Source organism: Aptenodytes forsteri, unplaced genomic scaffold (assembly GCF_000699145.1).
Source record: "Aptenodytes forsteri isolate BGI_AS27 unplaced genomic scaffold, ASM69914v1 Scaffold8, whole genome shotgun sequence".
In the NCBI taxonomy this organism is placed as follows: Eukaryota; Metazoa; Chordata; class Aves; order Sphenisciformes; family Spheniscidae; genus Aptenodytes; species Aptenodytes forsteri.
In genome coordinates, this window is record NW_008796218.1 from 107,324 (window position 1) to 128,077 (window position 20,754).

The 20,754-nt window shown below is 35.8% G+C and overlaps 1 protein-coding gene across 2 annotated transcripts in view; it reads right to left on the reverse strand.

Moving 5' to 3' along the window:
* Positions 1–2,721: 2,721 nt before the first annotated feature.
* The window catches only part of TOLLIP (toll interacting protein), a 30,155-nt gene continuing 12,122 nt past the window's right edge, over positions 2,722–20,754 (reverse strand). Inside the window, exons 3-7 of one of the 2 annotated variants that reach the window (XM_009288661.1) lie at positions 19,740–19,922; positions 18,151–18,303; positions 16,694–16,784; positions 12,427–12,447; positions 2,722–6,207 (exon numbers count right to left, since the gene is read on the reverse strand). In XM_009288661.1, coding sequence (XP_009286936.1) covers positions 5,993–6,207; positions 12,427–12,447; positions 16,694–16,784; positions 18,151–18,303; positions 19,740–19,922 — 663 coding nt within the window. In that variant the 3' untranslated portion in view covers positions 2,722–5,992. The remainder of the gene's footprint in view (positions 6,208–12,426; positions 12,448–16,693; positions 16,785–18,150; positions 18,304–19,739; positions 19,923–20,754) is intronic. The other variant, XM_009288662.2, reaches the window with a different exon arrangement.

Consider the following 20,754-nt stretch of genomic DNA (forward strand, 5'->3'; position numbering starts at 1 on the left):
TCGTTAGCACACGGTCCCTCAAACACTGACGTGCCGCCCCCACGCTTATCTCTAGCGAGCCTGGTTTTATCCCTTTCCCCCTTCAAATCTAGTTTAAAGCTCTTTCAATGAGCCCTAACTCCTGCACAAAGATCCTTTTCCCCCTCTGAGGCAGGTGTACCTCGTCTGTCACCAGCAGGCCTGGGGTCATGTAGACCGACCCATGATCCAAAACCACAAAATTCTGTCAGTGACACCAGTCTCAGAGCCAGGTATTGATCTGCTGGCTCTTCCTGTTTCTCCCCTCATCATTCCCTGCAACCGGAAGGATAGAGGAGAGCAATACTTGTGCTCCTGATCCCTTAACCAGTCGTCCCAAGGCCCTAAAGTCTCTTTTGATCACCCTTGGACTTCTTGTTGCAACTTCATCGCTGCCTACAGGAAAAAGCAATAATGGATAATAATCTGAGGGCCATACCAGGGTAGGAAGCGTTCTCGTCACATCTTTAAGCCAGGCCCCAGGGAGGCAGCAGGCTTACCTAAGAAATAGGTCAGGTCAGCATACTAGGCCTTCTGTTCCCCTTAAGAAGAGAGTCTCCTATAACAATGACCCGTCTTTTTTTCTTTATGGAAGTGGTTTTGACGCAGGACCTAGGCCGACTTAACCTTGGTGACACCTCCAGCCTAGATGAACCATTGTCCTCATCATTGTTTGGTTCCACTTGCAGAGCCTCGCACCTATTATACAAGAGCACCTGGGAAGGTGGGGTAGTCATGCAGGAGATTCACCTGCTGCACCGGGCAGGAACTTGTATCACCATTCCCCCCCACTATATAATTATATATAGTTATATATATAACTTTTATAATTACTTAGTGGTTCTTTTTTAAAATAGCATTAAGCATTTCAAATCAACCTGAATGCTCCACATTAAGCTGATTACTATTACAGAAATTATGCATTTAAGGTGGAAAAACATTGCCTTGTGACACAGTGCCAAGCTCCTGAACCTAATCCATAAAGAAACATGGACAGCACAGACACGGAAGGTAAGTTCAGTGTACTTTTTCACTCACTGTAGTTATTTTATAATTGGAGATAATTTTAAAATAAATTGAATCATCCTTCATTCTCTTCCAATGATAAATGCATTAAAATTATAAAGGTTGTCCATCAGGTAGTCTGCTTCATATTCCAGATTAGTACACTTAATGTTTTAAAAATTTGTTCTAAGTGAATTCTTTGAATACTCCAAACAGCAATACTTTCCAAACAGCAGTACTTTCATAGTTCTCCCACACATGGAAACACAGACATAGCTAAGATCAATTTCAAACTACCTGCTTTCCACAAATTCACTTTTCCCATCTATATGCAAATTTTACTTCAAAAGTTATGGTATACCATAAGTATAGATTATTTGTTCTTACAAAATTAATTATGCTTTTTGGCAAGATAGTAAAGAAAACCCTTCTAAAATGTACTGTAGTATGAAAATAGATCAACTTGGGTTTCTAAACAAGCTTTCTGAAGATCTAGGAGAGAAAGTTGAAGTCTTCAGTAAGCTACAACTTAAAACTGCAAAGAAGATTGTTAATATAGGTTTTCATTTTTCCTACTTATTCTAAGAAAACACATATTTGCATTTCTCCCTAGAGGCCCTGCTCTCATTGATGTACTTAAATGTTTTAATAATTCAAAATACACTGACTTCTCTTTACACCCCCACACATCATCACTGGTTGATTAGCAATGAAATGAAAAAGCTAATAAATATTAAAATGCTAAATAGATGCTTTAGCAGCCACAAGAATGCCAATATTTGTTTAAGTAAATTAATTCTCACTTATTTCTTGTAGTGTGCTGGAGTAATGTGAAAGCAATCTAAGCTTTAGAACATAAATTGGGATAGAAACTGACACTCAAGGGCTAGCAGAAAGCACAATTTGAACACAATTTCATTTCATAGTAGGTACTAAGTACATTAAAGAAATAAATCAAAGGAAATTCAGTTGTGAAAGATTCCCCTCAACTATCATTTGCTTAAAAAAGTTAACTCCGGATAAAAAATACACTATGAACTGGACAGTAAAACCCAAAATGCTAGCTTGATAATACAATAATACTACAGACTAGCAGTTGATTAATAATGACTGAGCATAGATAGCATCACTGTTAAATAAGACGACCTCAGATAGCTTTGCAGTCAATCATAGAATTAAAAAGAGATGCTATATAAACCAAATCTTTAAAATTCATTAATTAGGTATTAGCAGATAAAGCCAGCTCTTGTTGTAGCTAAAACAGCACATAACAAGGTCTATTTCATAACTCTTCACTTGGACACCACTCATCTAGAGTGTTCTCAATCCCTTCATACTGCAGAGCATTTCCTCCATACCCACACACTGTCCTTCCCTCCTCCCTTGCCCTCCAATGCTGTCCTTCAAACAATGCAACCTCACTGCAATTCTGTCCTCTAGACCTGCAATACTGTAACATTTTCTTGAAAAAGTAGCACCTAGAAGAGTTAGAAAAAGGCATCTACCTAGAGATGCTTAAAATACTTTTGAGCATTTACTGTACTAGTCCCACCAGATGACCACATTAAGAACCAGTGTAACTTGTTAACTAATGCGCAAGACTGAATAAAAGACAGTAACTGATACTTGAATTCTAGATCAGTCTATAGACAAAGTGGTGCTCAAATTGTGGTGCTCTCCAACAGAGACATAATACACTTTCATTTAGATGATACGTTTATTAAATTAGAATGAAAAAGTTAATGTACTTTAGAGTGCAAGAAACACATTTGGACACTGGACCTCAATACAGAGAAACAATGTCTTCAGAATTATTACAGCGAAAAACATCCTCTGTACGGTATTACATATCAACCAAACAAGCAATAACATTTGTAAGGGAAAAAACATTCAGTACCATCAGCAGATGCAAAGAGCAGTAGAAAAGAAAGTAGCAAGAATCTATCTAGCTAGACAAAAAAAGTTCCTACCTTTAGCAAGTTATGCTCTTGGCAGGACTCAAACTAGTACTAAGAGCACTAACTTTTAGCAGATGCCAGTCTTATACAGCTGGCTTTGGCTCCAAGCTGCTTGAAGCTGTTGAGCAGAAGAGCAGCATCAAACACAGTATTATCCCATTAGTATTTTGTCAAAAGCTACAATCATGAGTGACAATTTATTTGTTTTAAATCAAGAAACAGACTTCAGTTGCAATATCTTAATTTCACAGACCCTAGAATACCTAAACACTCCCTGCCTTTTTTCATCTCTCCAATTCAAACCTGACAATGAACAGTTTGACTGAGAGGATATGTATGCTGAAAAGCTGAGTAGGCTTATGATCAGTGTTTTGTTCTTTTTAACAAGATAAAGTAGCACATCTTGACATAAGAGTTTCAGCTACAATGCTTAATTAAATCAAGACAAAAATCCCCAGAACAATATTTAAGTATAGTGTAAAATGCTGAAATCCATCTACTGGCCATACCGCTCCTATATCCCACCTTCAACTCATACATCTACCCTGTTTTGTGTAACATTTGCTAGAATAAAACAAAATTCTAGGAACAGAAGCCTCCCCCAGAGGCCCAGAGCCCTGTTTATTAATAAACCTGGCTAACCTAACATTCACACTTACCCCTCCTGGTGGTGAGGATTGAAAGGTGTTTATTCTGTGCTTGAAATTGAGCTGTAATAGGATGCAGTACAATTTACCAGCCATTAAGTTGAACCATGACCACTTGCTTTTATAAAAAGCTGTATTATGGATCCCAACGTTTTAATATAAAAATTTAAATATATACATTTTCCCTGAATTGTTCCATCCCTAGCAATTCATGCTATCTGTGTAAAAGTTAGATCAAGGGACTCTTCCTGCAGGTATCTAAGCATTAAATCCTTACCAAGATTTACCCTTTTGGGTGACGATGTCACAAATCACTGCTATAAAAACCAAATGCCTCTACACCTACTCAATCACAAAATTTACCATGATTGTAGGGAAGGGGCAAGACTAGTTTCTTGATGAACACCTATTTTATTTCAGAAAATAAAAATGTGGTGACTCTACAACTAAAGCACACAGAAACTATAGCCTTGAATCTCATTATTGAAAAGCCAATTGAAGGATGTATAAAGACACATGCTTTCAACGGTAAATTTAAGATGGTATGGGATTCATAACAAAACTTAAAATCGTATGTTATGAAAAGACAGCTTTAAAAGGTCAGAAACTGGGATGATTTTTGGTGCTGTATTTTAAAAGTTTCAGTATCACTTTTAATCATAAAAAATAAATATTCATGCTCTACTGCCAGTGCTACCTAAAGGCTTCTTGAATGTAGGTGGGGGAAAAAAATAAAGTAAGATCAGCTTTTCAGCAGATAATAAGGAAAATATTTTAAGTGTGAAACATGAAACAAAGTGTGGGGAAGAAGAGAATACGGGTCCCTTTCCCCTATTCCAAACCTGGCTTTAATATTCTCATGAATCACTCAAGAGCCTAGATTTCAAGTGTACATTCATTCCAACTCTTGAAAATATAAAGGTCTATGGCTATTGTAGAAAGCATTTGAAATCAAACATTAAAAAGATAAAACAGCAACATTGCACATCACGGGAAAAAATAAACTGGTGCATACTATTTAAAGTGCATTACTTTACCAGCTACAAAATCAGACACCATGGAAATTTATCCAACAGGTGTAACTGGTGCATACTGTAAGATTCTGCAGCTCCAAGACAAACTGTTATCTGAAAAAATAACACTAACAATAAATACAAGCAACCTCCAACCTCCTCTGAGGATCAGACTATAACTCAGATATGTTAAATTTTCTCTCACAAAGAATTTATTTCCATCTGCATCAAAAAATAATAAATTGACTACAGCAACTGTAGTCTAACAATTAACTGAGCAACTCATAATGCCATTCAAAGATTCTGAAGCTACCTTTCATGCTTCTTATTTCAGATTACAGGAAAAAATAGAATAGTTTTTTCACTGATATAAACTGATAATTTTGCTGAAATATAGGTGTAAAGAAAGAAGCCTTATAACCAGATCATAGATTTCTGCTTTTTTAATGTAAGACAACACCTTAAATAATTGTTTACGGCTTCAGTAATTTTCCAGGTATAAAAATCTTTCCTTCTGCACTTATCCTTTGAAATAGCCATGGGAATGCAGAAGTAGTAGTTAGAGTGCAATTAACTGTGGGAGTACATTAGGGCTCAGTCCTGTTCTCTGCTACAGCAATACATACTGTACTTGTTAAAAGTTACCTGTTAAGATTTTACAGATACATAACAATGCTATACGGGAAGATAAAGCCCCAAATGCACATCAGACAATATATTGCTTTGGTGCCCGATGACTAGATTGACTAGAAGATGCTCATTACAAATACCAACAGCGCAACCTAAGAAATTTACCTTATTAAATTAAAAGTCTTCAATCAGAAACAGTGGAATATATCACAGCAATAACTAAACACCACAGGACAAGGAAAGGGTCTTTCTTTTAATTTCTGGCAGAAATAGGCTCCTTGATGAAACCTAAATACTTTAACAGATCAGTTATGTTTAAAGAGCAAACCCTCCATGGAAAAAAATTTTTTTTCAATCTAACAAACAGTAGTAAATCCTGTACTGCATAGAGTTACTTTGTAAGAACAAGTTTATGAGAAGGGGGAGAGAAAGAAAAAAAAAGCAGCATTACTCCCCACCCCATCAGAATACAGCCACACAGGGCACAGCTGACAGTAAAGATGCTTCAATGCTGTATTGTAGGACATAAGCTAAACTGAGTATGTACAGACTGAGAAAGAAAGTGAAAAAGATCCAAATGTCCAAGGAGAAAAGGGGTATAATCTTTCACACAGGATGCGCTAACAGAAAGCTGTTGGGAATTCTTCCTCTAGCTAAATCCCTGGCTTGGCAAGTAAAAATGAGTGGCATCGAGGACGGGGACTATGCAGGAAGTGGGGTTCTATGATTCTTCAGCCATCTGAAGCAAGGAGTTGATAGCTGCATCCTTGTTCCCCCTCTGAGCTTCTAGCACTGAGCGGATTACTTCCCTGTCCATGTTGGGAAACATGTCCTGGATAGATTTCAGGTCCTCTTCATTACACAGGTGCTGAGGGTTGACCGCAGGAGGTGGTATTGCCACTGGTACCATGCCTGGATTACAGACTGCAGGCATCCCTGCAGGCAAAAAACAGAAGAAGAAAAAAAACAAAACATATGTGAGTGGGGGGAAAAGGGAAAAAAAAAAAAAAATCAATGATTTTGAAGAAAGCAGCTCATGACTTGCCCCAGCCTACCAACTTCAGCTTCTTGGGGTTTTTTTTGTTTTGGTTTTTTTGTTTGTTTGTTTTTGTTTGGGTTTTTTTAGCATGTACTCCAGAGAAAAAAAAAAAAAAAAGATTGCAGAGATTATACCTAGACTGTTACAATCAGAATACATTTTTCTGGAACAGGTTCTCTGCCCAAGTTCTGTTCCAGAAGTAGTGAACTACAGTATAGCAGCAAGTACAGCTCAAAATTAGGTAAGACTTGCATTAACCAGGTTTACACATGAATCACTACCAAACACTAAGCATATCACAGGAAAGCGGAGGTGTTTTTTTCCCCCGCTCTAAACTCCAAAAACAAGCCACCCATCATATTTTAGTTCCTAGTGTATTTATGTTGTGATGAAAAAGATAGGTTTACATCGGCAATATACATAACTGATACTCAAAAATTCAACGAATGCAATCTCCATTGCATTCAAAGGAAGGCAAAGTGCTTAAGTCCACTAGGAGACTGGACCACACTCATAAGCAAATTTTAAGCAAATGGTTTTTGCTGGTTAAAGTTCCATCCAGTTCAGCCTGCAAAGTCACAAAGTGGCAAACGAGCAATTCCTCTTATGCCTATAGGGGTACACACTGCTTTTCCCTGTTCCTCTGCCAGAGGACAAAATTCATCTGGCATTTTTCATTAACTTCTTGTACGTCTGTGTAAAATTAAAGCAGTGTCAGTTTATAAAGACAGTTTTAGAAAATGGGTTTTCTAATTCCTATTAAAAGGAATTACTAGACAAAAGTCCCTTTGCATCACTTAACTTTTATCATTAATTAAGCGTAGATCCATTGCTGGAAAAACTACCATTTGTTTTCATAAAACTGAAACCAGGTATAGTATACATACAGAGTTTTGTTATCACTTCTGAAAATGGTGTATGTAATTTCTTCTCTAAGTAGTTCCAAACCCCCGATTATCTTAGTCCCACACCTTTGTGTGTTACTTTTCCAGTTCTGCTGTATTATTTCTAAGGTAGGGCAAGGAGGACTATCTGCATCTAGACGCAAACATGGCACTACTTCATACAGCAGCATGATAAAGCTTTTGTATTTGTTCTCTATTTGCTTTCAAGCATTTTATCCACTGTTTCAAACAGTATTCACCTGGTATTTTCATAGAATGCTCCACAGTAATTCAAAGATCTTTATGTGTAGTAATGACCAAGCAAGAAATCATCACCAAATATGTATTAGTTAAGATTTTTATTTACACATAATACTTTAACACCAGCCTTAATATGTGATTTTATTTCCCATTTACTATGAGATCATTCTGCAACCTGCTAACAGTCAGAGATACTTAGAAAATTGCTAAGAGTTTTTGTTTTGACAAATTGTCTATTAGTCCCCTACTCTCCATTAGTTTTTTAAAAATATGATGCACCCCACCAAAGGCCTCCCTCCGTTAGGGGATGACTCATCACTTACTTTTATCTGTTCATCAGCTTTTCAAAATAGCTATTAAACCACAAGAGGACCTTTATTGTAACAGAATATCATATGAAAGGAAGAGTCCTTAGCAAATAACATTTTCAAAATGCAGCTGACAAGGTGATATACACAGACCACATCATTCTTACCCACATACTCATACACCTGTAATTTCTAAGGTATGAGCTTTCTCTACATAACCATGTCACCTCCTTCTAAAGTTTACCTAGTTAGTTGTTTGTTTTAAATCACCTCATTCTAATCTCCATAGGTTTTAATCAGTTTATGCAATAGGGAAAACAGTTACTTCAGAGCTGTTTTTAAAAAAAAAAATTCAGTTTGCTATCCTCCAGTCATCTGAAAGCAAGACTAATTAAGCAATAGGCTACATACTGCATTTAGTAAAAAAATCCAAAATACAAGACTGTGAATAAATGTTACCTTACCTGCATTTTCTTACTGATCATCTTAACAATTAGTATTAAACTCTAAAATTATAATCTGAGGCCCCTTCTCCATAAAAAAGCATTCCTTCCTAAGAAGGACAAAACCAAACACTTTCTTCCTTCCCGTTATGATCTCACATTCCAACTGTTTTTTTTTGTACTCCCTTATATACGTCTATCTTTATAGTCAATTACCTAAATGATTTTAGGTTCTCTGCTTCTTTAAAATAAGGAGTTGAGAACTATTTACACATTTGATCTTCAAAGGCTTTGTCAGCCAACCTTATTACCAGTTTAGTTTTAATATATAATTTAACTCTCTCGCATCCCCTCATTTAGGCAGACCTACCAATTTTTGGCAGAAAACTACTTTACTGTTCTACTGCAGAGACTTTTTAGGATTCTCCAAGAGTGCTTTTTTTTTTTTTTTTAATTTGGCATACATTTACTTTGAGCAGCTAACAACTTTTTTTTTTACATAGTTTTTAGTTCACCTGTTTAGCTTTCTTTCTCTGACCTTAATTACTTCTCCTTAAGTTAAACAAAAGATGAACTATTTGCATCACCACTACTATACACCTTCAAAATAAGGTACTTTTTGAATCCAGTTTCATAGATTACTCAGGAGTAGATCAAAAGCTGCTTCTCTTCTACTGAATTCTGACTAACTGCTCAAAAGCATAATAACATAAAGCAGATCTACAACCACCATCATTTTCAAGCGTGCCTCTTCGCAGCCTCATCTCTCTTAGCATGACTAAAGTACTACTTAAGTGATCAAGCGTATTGCAACTATATTATACTACTTCTATTCAAACTTAACACCTCCAAAAAAACCCCCCAAAAAAACTTGAGAGCAAAGAGCAATTTCAATACTTACCTTGTCTCTTCCAAGATTTTCTTTAACCTGTAACTATTTAATCAGCAATGTCTATGCTCACTCTAACTTGCACAAATATTTTAGCATCTCAGTGATTATCATTTTTCTATCAGCTTTAAAAGTGCTATATTAAAATTCACATTCAAGGTTAGATCAGCTAAACCCATCTTAACTTACATCAACTCTGGTTGACAAGGTACTGTAATTGAATACAGTTTGACTGTGTGCATTGCAACCAAGATTTTACCTAATGTACTCTTTGCTATTTCTTTCCTCAACTTGGTCTTCTGTCCTATCTGAAAGGATGCATTACTGAATTGTAAGCACCTCCATACTTAAAGTTCTCTAATTTTGATTTTAAAATTCCCCTTGTAATCATCTTAAGTTTTATTAGAAGCAAAAAAGGAACCTAGATAATTTAAGTCTAATGTACAGGCTGCATCTATTCAGAAAGGTTCATGCTGGCAACTAAAGAAATGTCCCTCTCACCATAAATCTATTACCTACACAGTGGAACCATGTCTCTGCCCAGCCATTTGCATCACACCACTACCAGGGTTATCTATAGCCTCTTCTGCAACAACCTAAACTTTAGCTCTAGAGCTGCTTATGCCGTTTGGATCATGGTCCCTGGAATTCTGTCTGGCACTGTGTGTTTGAACATCTTGCAAGTCAGACCGTGTGCGCACCCTGGAGGCAAACCACTATGCAGTCCTCACCAACACTGCAAATACACTTTACCCAATAATCATATCCAGCAGCATTCCAGATTGCCTCTTCTAGAGCTTCAACAAGCCTCAACTCATCCCTCACACTTCCTACAAACAACCAAGGCATTTACAAGAGGTGAACAAAGATTTTTGGCCTCAGAAAAAAAGTTGTAAAGTACCTGAAAGAACAGAGCAACAGAAGTTATGTTTTACTTCTGACACAACCTTCCTAATACTCTTCAGTAAGTCATCAGCACCCTAAGATTAATTATTCAACTATCAGCCTAAGTTGTGTAGGAACTGTCCATACAAGAGGTCAGTTTAAAATATTAATCCAAATGAAACATGGCTCACTGAGTACCACAGCATCCTACAGCTTACCAATAAAGTTTCAGTGTCTTGTCAGTGTTAAAAAAACAAAAAAAAAAAAATCAAGACCAGCACACAGTTTTTCTTACTGCTTTCATCAAAACAAGATAATTATGAAGCCAGACATCTGCACAGGCAGTATTCAAGAAGTATTTTCAATCTAAATATTCAAATTTAGAGACAAGAACTTTCTTGATAGTATTGTTTTTCACTAATGATTTTCAAAATCCATTTTCTCAGCTATTACAGTTCTAGAATTAGTTTAGGCTATCTACAACTACACTGTATACAAAGGGAAGTTAGTATCACAGTGATTTTTAATAAATGTTTCCATGATAAATGCTTACTTTTCACAAAACTCAACATTCAAGCTATACAAGTACATTTCTTGATAGTATTGTTTTTCACTAATGATTTTCAAAATCCATTTTCTCAGCTATTACAGTTCTAGAATTAGTTTAGGCTATCTACAACTACACTGTATACAAAGGGAAGTTAGTATCACAGTGATTTTTAATAAATGTTTCCATGATAAATGCTTACTTTTCACAAAACTCAACATTCAAGCTATACAAGTACCGATTTAGAGAGTACCTTGGTTTTTTGCTTTGTTCCGCACTCAGACTAAAAGCATCCATAATTTCTGATTTACAAAATAGTAAGCAAGACTCATGCCTAAACTAAAGAAATATGCACTAAAATTTAGCAAATATACATATATATATGCAGTCATTAGAGAAAGTTATAATAAACTTCAAAGTTATCAATGTTGAGTACAAAGCTGCTTTACATATTAAGCACCTCATTTCACTAACAGGTGAAAACTGAAACTAAACCACATAAGAATCCCCTATAAACAGAATTGCACACTCCTGTGTTGCTCTCAGATATTAGGTGTTATAAATCAGAATAATGGAGCACTGTTTTCCAATTCAGTGAAATGGCAATGACAAACATGCTGGCATAAGCAGTGACATTCCAATACATGAAATGAGTTTGTACAATAGCAAGTCAGTTGCTACGAGCAGCAATGGAAGCATCAAAGCAGCATTAACAGGGTAAACTTTTTCTAACTGCACACAAGGCATTACACACTTTTTATTTTATTTTCTTGTTCAGTCAAGTGCCCTATGTTTAATGTCTTAACTCATTATTATTCTGTCCCACACATAGACCCTTTCAGAGTAAACTCAGGAACCTTCTCAGTATTCTTTCGTTTAAAGGAAGAAATGAGTATCACCTTTTTTAAAATATACAAATAGGTCTTAATGATACTTGCTTCAGAAAAAAATTCAGTGCTAAAATATGCACGCTATCATCTCAATTTTTTTTTAAAGTGTTGCTTCTTTGTAAACTACTAGAAAAGTGAAGTGTATGGATGGACCCACAAAAATTCTACAGTTCCACTGCTCTGAATAAACCAAATACACTGCGACAACCACATCAGTCTTATTTACAGCATCTTTCTGAAATTCAGAGCATCAAGAAATAACATTATTTCAGAATTCTAGAATTTTCTGAACATACTTGAAGACCAATGCTTTTATCAAAGTTAAGGATGTCACAATATCTTTGCACAACTCAAAATCAAAGGTGTCATAATGAAGTGAGTCTAAATTGAAGGAAAATTGATTTCCTGTAACATAATTTGCCTTCAGAGTTCAAGTCAGATGCTCAACTTGACATGGATCTAAAACAGATGTGCATGAAAAATAACACTTTTTTTGTCAGTGTGTATCTTTCTGAAAAAAGGCTTATTTGAAGATTAACAGAAGGCAACTGGCAGGCTGTCTTCTCAATGTCATTGCAGAACTGAATTCTTCGCTTTCAAGTTTACAAAAAGTCATGACATCCCCTGCTTCTCCCCAAATCTTGCAGTAGCAGAACAACTGCAAGTTTTAAGTTTCTCTTCTAGGAAACCAGTACTATCACCTAGAATAGCTCACTGACATACAACCATTTCAGAAGAATATTAACATTGCGTTTTAGCCATCAACACCACTATCACCAGTTACTTCAATCATTATAGCTTGAAGCTGAGCAGATGCCTTCAAAGACCTTCCAACAGGTTAGAGGGGCTTTAACAATTTCCAGGAGATGCATTAAATTGTTCTATTGTGACATCCAAGTGGCAATACCTTGTGATACAGTCTGCTGTAACAAATAAAGCTGTTTAGATGAGTTCATGCAAAGACTCGAGTCAATGAGGATGGGACTGAGAAAAGAGCTTGGAAACTTACCCAGAGCAAAGTACTCAAGCCCTAAAGATAGGTGAAAATGAAGGGGCAAGGGGAAAGGAATAAGACATGGGAAAGAAATATTAATCTATTTTTAAGAGGAAATGAACCATTTAGCTTCTGAAGGTGGAAGTTGCATAAACTGAGGCAACTGGGTAAAAAATAAACTACCTAATATCAAAACCTAAATGCTGCTAGGATTCAGTCTCCCACCTAATTTGCTTCAGCGCTCTGAACAAGTTTCTGAAGTGTGCTGTTTTTACAGAAGTAACAATTAGAGGAAATGTTTTCAAAATAAGTAAGCCACCAGGTGTTTGCAGCAAGGATTATATTTTACAGCCACAAAGGACAACATACATCCATGGTTTTCTGAACAAATACCAACAACATCACAAGCTAACCTATGAAACTCAATACAGAGACCTAAAGGAGTAATGTACATGTACACATAACTTCGCCTCAATGAAAAATGATATTCTGGACTCTGACAGAGACCTGAAACACGTGGGTTTTTAACTTACTTTTTACACATGTTTATAAGTTAAGTACAAATGGATTTCCTATTTATCCCATGAATACTTAGCTGATAAGAAATATAGCTTGCTTCATTGAACTAACTTTTTTTAGCTTACTGTCTTTGATACAATATCAAGAAGATCAGCTTGGACTGTAAGCAACCAGTATACCACAATATTCTGCAGCCTAAATTAAGTAATCTTTAGAAAAAGAAATGGGAAGAAATGGTAGATAAACTCAACTTTTAGAAGAGCAACAGGATTGACAAAGTCAAATTTTCCCAAACCCAATCCACAGATATCATCTATGGCAACTATAGTTTGTAGCCACTAGTGCTATTGTCAGCAATTTTTTAATTTTTAAAACTTTTGAAATGAATTAACATGGTGCAAGAATATTCTATGGCCATTTCTGCTTTCATCACAGTTCTGTAACATGTACCATCAAACATGGGGGAAAAAGCATGACTTACGTTGGCACTTCAAGCTTCATCTGCTTACCACAGTGACTAACTGCTTGCTACTACTATTTACCTCAGTTTGTATGATAGATATATGTGTAAGAGGACTTAGTTGTTTCGACCTTAATTAGAAGGTTAGTTATGTATACTAAGTTTTGAACAGAAATTTTCTGTTACAGAAAAAACAGCTTGGCCTTCGTGACAGCTAAGTTTGACTTAACATCATCTCTCTTTAAGGCACAATTATTTTGGACAGTCAACTGTTAAATTGTCTGGATAAACATTTTAGTCCACCCATTGTATTTCCATCATAGAGAAGACTTAGAATCTAACAGTCCTGCCCAACAGCAGAATCTCCTCCATTTCAGATTTAATAAACTATTCAGTGCTGCTCTTCCACTGTTCTGAAGGAAACAAATAGAACTTGCTTATTGACTACACTCATTTAACCTGATAGTTAAAAAAACTGAACTAAGATGGGAAGAAGATAAACATTCCTGTGGAGCATACTGATGTCCTACCATTGCCCTTCTTGAAGTAGTCTCAAAGAGAGAGAAAACCCTGTACAGTGTTCCAAAGAAAGTGTACCAACAGAGTTTCCCCAGAAGGTACAATCAATTAAACTGCGCAGGGAAGGCCAGTAGTTTGCATGCATCTTTCTGAAAGAGTTTACAGAACCCAGGAGGAGCATCTAGCTCAGTATATAGAAAACATTCTGACAATACTCCGTGCCTTCCAAGATGCACTGCTGGTTCCTTTATAATTTGAAATTACTTTTATTAAGCCATGCAATTAAATGTATGAAACAGGAAAAGTATTCTGAAGTCAAGTCACTTTCAAAGTCCAAACCTAACCATCCATCTAATTGTTATGAGTGGGTAATTGATTAGTGAATAGGCAAAAGCTTTAAAACTCACAATGCTTTGAGAAATTTTGATGGTGCACACAGAAATTCTAGAACAGCAAACACAAAGCACAGTAATATTAAAAAAATAAAAAATATTAAAAAATCTAAATACGTCAAAAGGTGGCTTGTAATAAGTTTGGCATTTATAAAGTCAAGGAAGTATATTCAAGCTTTCCAAGAACAAAAGAAAAGTTCAAATCAAGGGGTGGGACTTTGCAATGCTTTAAATATACAAGTCACAGAATCAGGAAGAATTTTTAATACAGAAGATTATTAAAGCAGTAATTAAAACATGTAATAAGTTTGGCATTTATAAAGTCAAGGAAGTATATTCAAGCTTTCCAAGAACAAAAGAAAAGTTCAAATCAAGGGGTGGGACTTTGCAATGCTTTAAATATACAAGTCACAGAATCAGGAAGAATTTTTAATACAGAAGATTATCATAGCAGTAATTAAAACAAACATGCTGGATCTCTGCAGAAGGGCAATGCTCCAACATATAGATCAATAAAATTGTTACATTAAGCCGAATTCTTATATGCTAAAATGTCAGGCATTACTATCACTTGCTAAATATTAGTTATTTCTTCACTTGTCCAAGTAGATTTAATAAGTATTACTGAAAATATTCTCAAGATGAATTCACAGTTTACAGAACACCAAGATCTGAACATCAAGATACACCACTGTACTTGTTTTTCAACTTTGAAGGTCTAGTATCAGTTTTATCTGTTCAGTTCTATGTCTAGTTTCAATTATACCTGAAACTAGTCTCTTCATTTCTACTGCTTGTACTCTGACTGGCACAGTAATTTTGCAATACAAATATTCTCATTTTGATCTGTTCAAGAAGTTCTATAGCACCTTCTATTACATTGCTGTATGTACCACCCCAGCTATTGTTCTTCTTTTAACCATACACAAGATAACTATGTTGAAGTTCACTAACTGCTTCAATATATAGGGACGCGATGAACCTACAAGCAAAAACAATACAGCATCTAATTCAAACACAGGAAAGCTACACCGAAGTCTGGCTTACCACAATGGAATCACACTTCAGGATGCACACACAAGTTGAAACTAGTTTGTTGGCAAAGGAAGCAAGACTTAAATCCCGAGCATTAAGCTACTGCGATAAAAGCACTTTAAGTGAAGCAAACCATGTTTTCATCAGGGAATAAAGTATGTAACCAAACTTTTCCACGTTTTGCTTTAACTTAACTCTATAAAAATGAAACAAGAGGTATGATTCTTTAAGTTACATATGCAGTCTTCTGTTGAGGACGTTTGTTTTTACAGAGAATGAAATTTTAAAGTCAATTTTAAAATAAAATAAAACAAAACATATCTGTTGTGTCAGTCTTTAGCACTGCAATTATGTCCCACACACTTTCACTCGTTCATACACTTGTATGCAAAGAAATTCAAAGTATCTAAATTTATGTCTTATTTTCCCTAAAAATTACACATATTACTGAATAAATGTCCATACCACAAACTTGAGCTTTTAAGAGCTGTAAGTGAAACACACACACAAAAAAACAACCAACTGAACTTTACTTATCAGTTATCTAAGTATTTAAGGTTATTTACATACTTTAAACTTTTCATCTTTGATCTTTGAATGACAAAACCTAAGTTAACACATCTTTCTACAAAAAGTCCAAAACTTACTTGTTACATACTTTAAACTTTTCATCTTTGATAGAAAAATGACAAAACCTAAGTTAACACATCTTTCTACAAAAAGTCCAAAACTTACTTGGCACAGATTAAGAGAACTGACAATACCTGCTTTAGCTCTTCCTGATGTATTTACCTAACTATCTCAGAGCTCCCTAACATTTTTCATTCACTGTGCTACACACTTCACATGCTGTGTAGCAAATTTCCAACAAAGCATCTTCAAAGACCACAGAAGAGTCAATTCCTTTAGGGGCTATTTAAGCTGCAGTTCTGACAGCACAAGTCATTTGGTGCACTTTCTGAAGTCTGAACAGTTTCACACATGGATTGCCACCATTTAAATAAGCATGCATTATATTAGAGTGCAACCTACTAGATATTTAGTTATTCAGTGACCTAAGTCTAAAATAAATACTCAAAAAGAGAAACCTTCAGGCTACTCGTTCCAACTTGATAGTGATTTTAATCCATTTAATCAAACTCATGCAGCTCCCTTAAACAGGGTACAAGACTGAAAGCAGACCTACACTTAATTTGCTCACTCCTCTCCTCCCAAAAATGTATCATGGGAAAAGTGATCACAGCCAAAATCATTTATAGCTTCCTTTACATTCAAAAAAACAGGAGAAATTTGGTAGTTGTTTCTGCAAAACCCTTCATCTGGAAGTTTTAAGAGTCTTCAAAGAAAGAAAACATACCTGCTATAGGCACATATCCAACTCCTTGCTGATATACAGTGGGCATCAGGACCACTGGCTGGGGCTGCATCATCATGGCAGCTGGCAAAGACTTGACACACAAAGCACAACAGACAGATTAGAACTACTCAAGAAATAGAAAAAAACCTAAACCAGCAATTAAAACAATTAAAACAGTATTTGCAAAAAAATCATCAAATTGCAAATCCATGTTCCACGTTCCATATTACAATATGACTATACTAAGTGCTAATCCATATTAAGCAAAATCTCTGGCAAATTAACTGAACTACCATCCTTTTAAATGACAATTAATTTGCCTGTATATCAATATAAACACATCACATCAAACTAGCCTTTTGCAACAGTTTGATAAATTTTGCCACTGAAATTTTGTTACTGAAGCGATTTATTTTAAAATATGGGTTTAATCAGCTTTTATGCCTTATTATGTTGTATATTCATTTCACAAGATTCATCGTAAATGAAAACTTAGAGCAAACTTGAATTTTATTAAAAGCAGTATACTGCTCCTAGAAGCAAATTTTAGTTCAAATCATTTTTGAGGTAAACCAGTACTTTAAACAAAATATCAATTTAACTCCATTCCCTTTTACTACCACAATTTCTGTTCAGTTTGATCCTGGAAAATATTAAAAGGTCAGGTTCTATGTACAGTACATTCATGGGCAAACAGTTTTAAAGGTTAATTACAAACTCATTTCTCCTAGGGGTAATAGAACAACTCTTCAGATGTGGGGCAGAATGTGAATTTCAAACAGCAGGGAACACCTCTTCCCAGCTATGCACTCAAAAGCAGCTTGGAACTTTTGATCATGTACAAGCGTAGTAGGAATCATTCAGGGCTGCACATGCTACACATGCTATCCAACAGCTACTTAAAACAAAACTGACGGATGACAGAATAGTCCATAAGCTGCTAAATGAACCAGTGTACATCAGCAGTTTATGATTAGGAGCACCAAATGAACAAGAATGGAAGTAAAAAACAAAGTAATCTGAAAGAGCATTCAAACTATCCAGAAAGACCTAACACAGAGAGAAGTTTCCACTATTTTTGCTTTTAAATTGACATGACTTGTTATATTCCATGAAGCTTTAAAAAAATTATTATTATTAAATTAGAAGTGACAGTGGACCATTTGACTGAGGATTTCTTTTTTATATTTCTATTAGCACAGGAATAAGCTGAATTTTTGTAATTGCAAAACCAGATAAATAAATGCCCATTTACCACCTCACCAAAAAGTATTTACTGCCTTAACTAATATTTTTGACTGCTATCCCCAAAGTGAAGTATAATTATTTTAAATGCTAACACACACAAACACCCAGTAAGGTACAATGGAACTATTTCTACCTCAAACTAAAACATCTCCCTCCCACTACCCAAGAAGCTTCTCTCCCTTCCTCCTCCCACCCCAAACTTGGCTTACCGTGTACGACATAACCAGATTAATCATTCCTTCCTTGTCATCACCCTGCCTTCCGCTCAGGCTATACCATTCATCCTCCACATTTCCTTGCTTCAGAGACTCAGGAATTGTAATGTGTGTCCAAGCAATGCGGTCATCCATTGAAAAGGCCCGCTGGAATATAATTAAAGAAATATTATCAAGTTAATTGTCCTGGGAAAAAAAAAAAATCTTAAAATTATTCTTGACTAACACTTCCTTCAGTTTTATGCCATTTCATTTTGCCAATTTTATTTTTAAGTTATTCCTTTTGAAATTACTAAAGTGTCGGTAAATATTTTAGCCATCTCCTTTCCAACAAGGATGAATGATGCTTTAAGTGGGATTATAGACTGATTGCAGATATTTAATAACAAGAAATTGAAAACCTGAAGCAGAACACTTCTAGAAATACAACATACTAATATCAGCATAGTCTGTGTGACTCTAGTGACATCATATCAGATGTCACATCAATCACATTAAATGAATGTAAACAGCTTCTGTTTACACTACTACCATAGGCTGTGAACTCCAGTAATTCAAGAGCAGATACAAGCACTGATCTGCCACCTCTGTTGCAGCAACAAAACAGACACTTCAACCAATCAACAAAGACCACAAAATAGCATCCAAAAGCTTCACTTGTGTAATGACCACACAGCTGGTGCAGTGTCAAATTTTACTACACACAGTAAGAGAGACAGCAAAAAAAGGCAAACCACAGACTTTAGCCTCAGTTGTAGACTCTTAGTTTAAATTGTTCAAGAAGGTATGTTTGTGCTAAGTCAAAGTCAATATCCTGAACTGGAACAGCTGAGATGCAGGCACATATCCCCTGCTGCCAACAATAACAACATCTAGCAGAACAACATACAAGAATTCAAGATAGTACTCTTCTAGAAAAGCTTTGTAGAGCAGATTACCTACCAGAGCTGCTAATCAGACCCATTCAATCTCTAAGAAAATGAAATTGTTCAGAGGTTAGGTACTTACTACCACTGTTTCTTAAGTAAAGCATAGATAAGTGTCTACATGCTCACTTGAAATGAAATTCAGGCAAGTATAGATTAAGTTATGTTTCTGCTAATAAATCCTAGTGACCACAGACAGTCTATATTTGACAGTTTTATTCTCAGCATTTCCAAGCTTGGGAAGGCTTCCAAGCTCCTCCTGCGTTACAGTAACACTGAAGAATTTCTGAGTAAAACAGCACTGTATAAACAAGCTATTTTTAATAGGGACAGTACAGAATATAAGGCTGCCGTGCATTTTGATAGCGAAGAGGAGCTTAAATACCGCTCAGACATTTTTGCTTCTCTTCCTTTGCAGGGAACCCTGCTAATGCCCCTTATCAGCTACTGAAGGAAAAGTAACAGCTCTGACATCCTTGGGGAAGAATGAAGCCTTATGCATTGCTGCTCTTGGGATCCTGAAAAATTTTCATCATCTCCCAGAGAGCACAGCTAAGAAACAGCCTTTGGTAACTCAATCCTTTTTTGCAAGATTCCACAAAACCTCAGTCCAAACAGGAGACTGGGGGGGGGGATGGAATATATAGTAGTTCTGACCTCATCAAATATCTCTAGATAGAAAGAGTCCACACCCGGGGGAACAGTGCACTGAATAACTTTGTTCCAGCGGGGGTTCTTGGCTCCATTATGTGCTGTTGGAGTTTCATACACAGCATACCCCAGCCGTATTCGACAATAGGGATCCATGCGGGTCATTCCATAGTTCTTTGCCAATTTTGCCTGGAAAGAAAAGAAAGCCTTTAAGTGTATAATATTTACATTAACTTGAGAAGTTAACTACTATTAGCTCACAAAGAGAATCAGATATTGAACAAAGGACTAAATTCAATTATGAGGTAGACAGGAAGGAAAAAAAAGAAAAACAGCATTCAGATTAAAACATAGGACAGCCAGTAACACCATTAACGCCTGGGAGACCTTGAAAAGGGAACCTCTTTTTAACGCGTCTGTTGTAGAAAATACACATCTTCACCATAGCTAAAATAAGTTACTTCATACCAAACCAAAAGATACATGATTACAAGGAAATAGTAATAAGTTCAATTTTTGCCTAGGTATCTGCTCTCCAATATACAGTCATAAACTTAATGTGATAGGTAGCCTGTCTTCTTTCACTGAAGTACTTTTAAAGGATGAAATACAGAAATCCAGTAGCTTCAAGAATATCGCACAATACGAAAGTACAAACTGCAAGAGCAGTTCAATTGAGGTAAAATCTAGTAGATCATACTTTTCAAAGTGTAAACGTGAGCTTAACAATTAAAGTAGGAAAGCTGGCACCTAAATTATGCACTCTCTAGACTCTGAAGTCCTGAGATTAAGCAGCTTACCATAAAACTTCACTAAAAGAAAAAACAGCATATAAACTGTCTGTCTAGTAATTTAAGAGGACATAATCAACTGTGCTTAGACAAACTCACCATCATTCCTATGTATCTGCAAGGGGAAAAAAAGCAGTAAGTTACCTTCCCAAAAAAATTTTCTGATCTTCCACCAGTTTATTAGTAACGGAATTAAGGCATGCTGCTCTATATACTTTATCAACACATAT